Here is a 7,863-nt window from a genome sequence, read left to right on the forward strand (position 1 = left end):
CATTTGCTGATGTATTGTGCTTTTCATTCTTCTGCAGATTGGGACATTTACAAAATGAAACTAAGCTGAGTGTGAAAACAATGGTCCTCACATTAAATGGGAAAACTTTGCAATGAAATGCTCCCACACGCACTATTGACATCTTTCACTTGAACTACTTAAATACTTTTACACACAAGCAAAGTAACTACAGAAGCCAACTTGTTTTTACTTCCACACTTCTGGACATTTCGTAAAGCTTAGATTCTTAAAGACTCCCTGCCACCAGTCACATCCATATAGTATTGCAGTAACAAGGCAATTCTAAGTGCTTTACATGATAAAACAACTTTGATGGTGACTATAAAGCTTTGAGAACTTGCTGCTGATTTCTAAACGACGTCCTCGTCTTTTCAGTAGCAACTTTATATTCTGCCTATTTATTCTTTACTTACTACACATATTCCAACTGGGCTTTATAACAAAACTTTAATCATGAATTCAAAAAAAGAGCCCTTGGTAATGTCAGTGAAACTGTTTGCTTGAGGAAAAGGATCCGGTTGAGCCTCAGTGAATGTAAAGGTGAGTAAAATGACAGCCAAAGAATCACTGAGGCATTAGTGAGAAAATAACCACACAGCTGACACTTCTTCTCTGCTTCAATGAAACACTGAAGAATCCTTCATCATCATCATCATCACTGTCACATGACCAACTGAAATAACTGAAATGTCAGTTGTTAATCTATATGTATGAATCTTTTTTACTAAAACTGAGCAAACATCAGCATCTTCAGATGTAAATTCATATAGTATAGTGTCCTTCTCTAGTAAGCATGTACTTTTCAATTATATAATGTACACCAGAGATATCACAAACAATATATGAGACATCCAGAAAACTTATACACAAGATAATAATCTTGTGTATAAGATTATTATCTTATACACAGATAATAATCTGTGTATAAGATATAAGATGTTTGGAGAACAAAAACCAATGTTATCTGACAGCAGAGAAACGATGCCACCAGCCTGCTGAGCTAACTAAACAAACACAAAGACTATAACTATGTGGTGCTAAACACAAAGGCTCTGACCCTTCTCGGTGGTCAGATATTTTATTCGCACTCAGACATGATCAGCCAAAAGAGTAGAGCTGGCATGATTCCATAATGACATTGAGGATAAGATTGAAATAATCCCCAGTGGGAGGGTAAGATATGAAGAAAAAAAAACAAACAATAAAAAGTCTTGGTAGGTCTTTACATGAGTGAGCAAACAAACAAAACAGGAATTTCTCAAAGCAGTACAAAATTCCAGTCAATCAACTGAAATCTGACCTTTGTTCCCATCTTGCTTGATGAGGAAGGAAAGTTTCCCGTCTATGTCAGAGAAGTTGCTGGCAAAAAAAAAAAAGTTTTTATTCATGGACATTTCAGTTATGACCAAAGACATACAGACATAATGATGTACACTTTTGGGGTCACTGCCAAAACGGAGACATCAACTAAAATATGACATTCAATTAATTGTTTGATGCACCAAACTTTCAGTTCCACAGCTTGTGGCACAGAGCTGCAGAGGTTTATATATGATATATAGCATTTTCATTTTCAGTGCCATGCACCTCTGAAGGTTCCTAGGTGAGGGATCAGACAGAGCGCAGTTCAAAGATGTCCAAAGTTACTTCTGACTTGCACTGGAATTTATTCTGGAGTATCAGAGTAAAGGGGGCTTAATATTAATGCATGCCACACTTTTCAAATTATTATTAGTGAAAGTTCTATACATTATTTGCCTTCCACTTCACAGTTATGCCCTACATTGTGTTTTTGTCATGTTAAATCCTACTAAACTACATTAAAGTCTGTGCTTGTAACATAATAAAATATATACATATATACTTTATTATGTATAAATATATAAAATCAAGCTGTATACATACTTTTTGCTATGTGCTTCACCTATCCATGGCGTTAACCCTTTCTATTACACTTTTGTTAGCTACAGTGATCTTGTGTCAGCGCGGCTCAGAGACGCTCCTCTGCAGGACGTTACAGTTTTTGTCAGAGGCGGAGCTCAGAGTTCCTGCACTGTACGGCCACTAGACTGTCTGAAAGCTGAATGCTGCTCTGGTGGAGCAAAGCTTCTCTGCAGGATGTTCCACTGAACACTTGGAGCTACAGCTGACTGGCAAGTAAGATTGAACTTTTAAAGACTTTCAACTTTGCACTAAAGTGTTTTCTTTTAACCTCTTTATAAAGGTAAACGTTTCATACAGTTTACATGGATTGAGATGATTTTCATTTAAAGTGAAAACATGAAATATGATTTATCTCAAAGTGTTGATTTTCATGTTCACAGTATATGAATGAGGTTTTGGTAAATTAACACATTTGCCAGGTTTCTTATCAAATGCACCGTTTCAATGAAAAAATGTCATTTTTTGGATCACTACAGGTTTGTTCATGCTGGTCACTGACACTAACATTTCAAAAAGCTCCATGCATGGAAATGACACAAAATCCACTCATTTATTATTAGTCATCTCTATCTAATACAGCCTGTATTAGAGATGACTGTACTGCAGTTAAAGGTTGTGCTTTTTGTGGACCAGTGTAATAATTAAAAAGCCATTTTGTTCCTTCTTTTTTAGCACTGTACGTACACCTAACGTTACTGACTGAAGAAAGGCTCTGGGAATATGTGATGATTTTGGCTTTAATTAGTACAGCCTGTATTAGTAATGTCATGTATTCTTTACAGGCTATGCTAATCTATGCCAGAATCAGCAAAACATTGGATCACGAGGATAGAAAACTAACTGAAATATATTGTTTATGTCGTGTAGCTCTCTTGCTGTCTTTGTCATCAGATTCTGCATGTTTTACCTGCTTGGATCCAAAATCTTTTGGGTTAAACACTGGCCTAATCTGAATCAGTTTCACCTTTAAAGGTTCACTTGGAGACAAATTAGATGAATAATAAGTATAAGCATATTTAAAATCAATTAAAAAAAGGCTCTCTAAGGTAATGTTTTCCATCCTTCCTTTCGTCCTGATGCTGATGCCATGCTTCAAGATTCCTTCAAATGTTTCCAAGAAGCAAGAAAGGAAGTCAAGTTGTTTTCTATTTCAGCAGTCACTGCCACCTGATTAAGGCTCCCTGCAAATATTCAGCATAGTTCTGTCACTGCTTGCTAAAAATATAAATATTTTATTCCAGTATCCTACATGCTCTAGTTGTTGCCAAAAGTTTGAGCTTTTCATGCATAAATCTACTATCTGAGGCTCCTTCAATCATATAACCTTACTGTATATATTAAATATGTTTCTAGCCTGTTTAACCTTGAAAATAGATCAAAATCATGGATCAGTTTCAATTAGAAATACCTGAAATCTTGCCATGTTGGACAAAAGTAAAACAAGAACTCTGACATTTTGGTTTCCTCTGCTGTTTCTGTGCTTTATGGGACTCAGAGCCCAACAACTTTGAAATGCCAACACCCACATCATAGAAGACGACCAGTATGTTTCCATGCATGTTCTCTTTTTACCAGCTGATGAACCAGCTGATGAACCAGCTGATGAACCAGCTGATGAACCAGCTGCCTTCAATGATGAAACTGACAGGTTACATTTAAGATCCAGTCCAAACCTTAACTGTCAACATTTAAACTACATTTTGTCTTTTGTTGTGCTTTTGTTTGTCCAGATGGTCATTAACCACAATGAATCTGACTTCTGGGTCTGATCCGACCCACTTCTTCCCTGATAACCCTTCTGGTATGAGAGACCAATTTACACCTCAATCTAACAAAGAGCCACAAGTAGAAATGCACATTACTTTTAGTTTGTGCACATTTACTCTGCAGATTGAATTATGATATATACTAGATGTTTAAAATGTTTTATAACTGTACATTTTCAGGTGGCTCTTTCCGCCAATGGTCCAGGTACTGGAATTTGCATAACATTAGTATTTTTTCAAGAAAAGGAGGAAACAATTCTGAGTCAGCACTTAACATGACCTTCCAGCTGCCTGAAGAGGAATTTGATCCACTGGGAGGTCACACCGTGTGGCAGGTTAAAAACTTTACTTTCATCTCTGTTTTTTGACACTTTTATTCAACATATTTTCCATAATAACAGTGTTATTCCTCATTAGTAAATGGATCAATAAAATGAAATGAAAATAGATTATTTTAACTTGATATCTACAAATTTGGAATAATTCCATCATTCCTTTAAAATAATACCAATATAACTTTGACTGAAGTTTCTTATTTTTCCATAAATGACCCTTACAGAGAAACTACAAAGTCAAAAGAAAAATTTATCTGCAGTTTGTTTCCAGTTAAACATGATGGGAGTGACGGCTGACAGTCCTCTGGAACTCTGGGATTTTCCTTTTTTATAAAACAAAAGAGATTTGTTTTTAATTAGAATTTATTGTTTGCAACTGTACACATGTACAATGAAACTAAAGTCAACTCCAAAAACAATGCAAACAAAGAAATACATATTTACAACTATATATATATATATATATATGTGTGTGTGTGTGTGTGTGTGTGTGTGTGTGTGTGTGTGTGTGTGTGTGTGTGTGTGTGTGTGTGTGTGTGTGTGTGTATGGACATGCATATACACACATACACAACTCTATATAATTAGTGTGTGAGAGCTTCAGGGTGTTAATTGCTTTGGGAAGAAGCTGGCCTTCAGTCTGTTTGTTTTTGATTTGATGCCTCTGTAGCGCCTCCCAGAGGTCAAACAGGTTGAAGCCAGGCTGGGGGCTTTCCTTGGTGATGACTTCAGCTCTGCTGAGGCAGCGGAAGGTCAGAAAACGTTACTCTGTAGCCTCATCGTGTTTGTAACAGTACAGCTGCTGTTCCATATGCAGTATGTCAGCAGGCTCAACAGAAGGTCAACAGCAGCTTGGAGTTTAGTTTGTACTTCCTGAGTACTCTGAGGAAGTGTAGCCACTTCTCAGTCTTCTTGACTTGCTGTGATGTTTGCAGTAAAGTGCAGAGATGAGGACCCCTGGAAACCTGAAGGTATGGATCCTCTCCACACTTGCTGTTAATGTAGAGAGGAGCTGAGTCAGCTTCCTGAAATCCATGATGGTTTCCTTCCTTGGTTTTCTTGGTGTTCAGAGTGAGGTTGTTCTCTCAGGCTGCCTCATCACCCTGTGAGATGAGTCCGACCACTGTGGTGTCATCAGCAAACCTGACGATGCAGCTGTTGTGGACTGGACTGACGTCTTGGGCATGGAGGCAATAGAGGAGGGGGCACAGCACACAGCCCTGAGGGGAGCCAAGTCTCAGTCTGGGGTTGGTTGGTGAGGAAGTCCTTTATCCACAAGCATGTGAGAGGAAGAACACCGAGAATGACCGGTTCAGTGATGAGTCTGTCCGGGGTTATTGTGTTGAAGGCTGAACTGTAGTCAACAAAAAGCATCTGGACATAACTCTGCTGCTCCAGTTGCTGAGTGGCATCCTCTGTGTGTCTCAGCATGATATGAACTGGTGAGGATCGTAGTGTTGGAGCCTATGGTCTGTGATGTGCTGGAGACCTAGTCTCTCAAAGCACTTCCTAATTACAGGAGTCAGGGCCATCAGACTATATTTTGGGAGTGCACCTAAACTTGACTACTTATTACTTTATTTGGTTACATCTCCTCTTCATTCCCAGGTCATCATCATCGTCTTCCTCACCGGATCCCTTTCTTTCATCACTGTTGTTGGCAACATCCTGGTTTTAGTGTCCTTCAAGGTAAATAAGAGTCTGAAGACGGTTAACAACTACTACCTGCTCAGTCTGGCCTTCGCTGACCTGACTATCGGCACTTTGTCAATGAATCTCTATACTACCTACATCATCATGGGCCAGTGGGCTCTTGGGCCAGTGGTTTGTGACTTGTGGCTTGCAATAGACTATGTGGCCAGTAACGCCTCCGTCATGAACCTGCTCGTCATCAGCTTTGACAGGTAGCTGAAAGTATTTTCATTTACAATTTTCTTCTAAGTGACTGTACGGTTTTGTCTTTTCCATTTAAGAAAACTGAATATATTTGCTCCTATGTAAATATGAATAATGTGACAGTTCTGCCATTATTGCTGCTTTGGACAAGACTCTCTTGTTGTTCATAAACCAATAAAAATTCAGGAAATCAAAGGAAACACACAAAAAAATGTCTAAATGCCCAGTGGAGGCAGCAACGCTCCAGTTGCCTGTGACATAAAAGCACCACTGGAACTCTGTGGTTTGTTTAGATCATACTGCAAAGAACAAACAATTTACAGTCTGTTTTATTACTTTTTGTGTCTCCCCAGGTATTTTTCTGTGACCAGACCTTTGACCTATCGGTCCAAACGAACAACCAAGCGAGCCATGACCATGATTGCATTAGCCTGGTCCATCTCTTTCATTCTCTGGGCCCCGGCCATATTGTTCTGGCAGTACATTGTGGGAGAGCGCACAGTCCAACCCAATGAGTGCTACATCCAGTTCTTGTCCGAGCCCATAATTACCTTCTGCACTGCTATTGCTGCATTCTACTTACCAGTGAGTATCATGGCCATTTTGTTTTGGAAGATCTACCAGGAGACAGAGAAGAGAGCTAAAGATATACAAGGTCTCAAGGGATCTGGGTCAAGCACCAACCCAAGCCAGGCTCAGAACCTGGACAGCAGCAGTGGAAAAGATACAGTTGGCAGCCAGAGGATGTCATCAATCATGCTGCGCCAGATCAGCTCCCAGAGCGTCAGCAGTAATGACATTTGTTTGTCTTCTCCAGGGAGAAACAGGAACAATAATTCCAGCTCACCAGGAGAGGAAAACCAAAAGTGCTGTAGAACGCCATGTTTTCAATTCTCAGCCTTCTGGACTCGTTTTCCTCCATCCAACAGATCCTGCAACACAACAACAAGTACAGTAGAGGAGGCCGAGTGCAGCAGCGTCAACGGTGACATGGCTGCTGCTTCAGAGGTGAACAAGAACAACCAATATTATGAAAGCATCAAAGTTCAGAAAGGCTCAGATGGACTTACTCCCTCATCTTCTCTTGACCAGTCAGTTGCTAAAGCAACCACAGATGCTGTGCTTGCCAAACGCTTTGCCACAAAAGCAAAAATAGAGATCAGTAAGCGCAAGAATGAAAAAAAAGCAAATGAAAAGAAAGCAGCAAGAACTCTGAGCGCTATTCTGTTTGCATTCATAACCACATGGCTGCCGTACAACATCATGGTGTTGGTCAACACTTTCTGTCAGGACTGTATTCCAGAATCTCTGTGGGCTCTGGGGTACTGGCTGTGTTATGTTAACAGCACAGTGAACCCCATGTGCTACGCTCTGTGTAACAAGACTTTCCGGACAACCTTTAGGGATATATTAATATGCCAGTGGAATCGAAACAGGAACAAGCCCAATTTTAATCAAAGGCAGGCTGTCGGCTTCCGAAAGGAGCCTAGATAGATTGTAATACCAGATTGATCCATTAGGTGAAGATATTTTCTTTAGTTTAGATGCGTCACTATCTATCCCTCTGTGGAAAGAACACTCACCTGTTTCTTTTTTACTACCTAAACATGTTCAGTTTATGGGTTTTACTACACCGTGTTGGGAAGCATATGCTCCATGTTTTGACCCTGCATCAGAATCACAATTCCTTTATTGTCATTGTACAAGAAAGCACAACATTTTAAAAATAGCAACTCTTGAAGGCAGTGCAAATAATAATATATGTGTTCAAATATCAGTGGGAAACAAAACCTTGTAAATTTATATTTAGTAAATGATATTTGAACTTGACAGGATAGACCTTGCTTGCAGTTGTATTCATAGTTTTTGTTTTAATTTTTATAAACATATTAAGAGGATAT

The 7,863-nt window shown here is 39.2% G+C and overlaps 1 protein-coding gene across 3 annotated transcripts; it reads left to right on the forward strand.

The window, feature by feature from the left end:
• Positions 1–52: 52 nt before the first annotated feature.
• On the forward strand, positions 53–7,799 carry LOC103482121 (muscarinic acetylcholine receptor M3). Of its 3 annotated transcripts, none has more exons than XM_008438071.3 (5): positions 53–2,178; positions 3,696–3,766; positions 3,912–4,066; positions 5,675–5,970; positions 6,316–7,799. In XM_008438071.3, exons 2-5 carry the CDS (start codon positions 3,712–3,714, stop codon positions 7,454–7,456), a joined length of 1,647 nt encoding a protein of 548 aa, XP_008436293.1. In that variant the 5' UTR covers positions 53–2,178; positions 3,696–3,711; the 3' UTR covers positions 7,457–7,799. The 3 variants fall into 3 exon arrangements, with proteins under 3 accessions (XP_008436293.1, XP_008436294.1, XP_081457074.1); XM_008438072.3 differs by lacking the exon at positions 53–2,178 and having other exon boundaries at positions 2,777–3,766; positions 3,912–3,936; positions 4,019–4,066; XM_081600948.1 differs by lacking the exon at positions 53–2,178 and having other exon boundaries at positions 2,777–3,766.
• The last annotated feature ends 64 nt before the right edge of the window (positions 7,800–7,863 follow it).

The sequence above is a fragment of the Poecilia reticulata genome, chromosome 19 (genome assembly GCF_904066995.2).
Source record: "Poecilia reticulata chromosome 19, P_reticulata-male-v2, whole genome shotgun sequence".
Taxonomy (NCBI): Eukaryota; Metazoa; Chordata; class Actinopteri; order Cyprinodontiformes; family Poeciliidae; genus Poecilia; species Poecilia reticulata.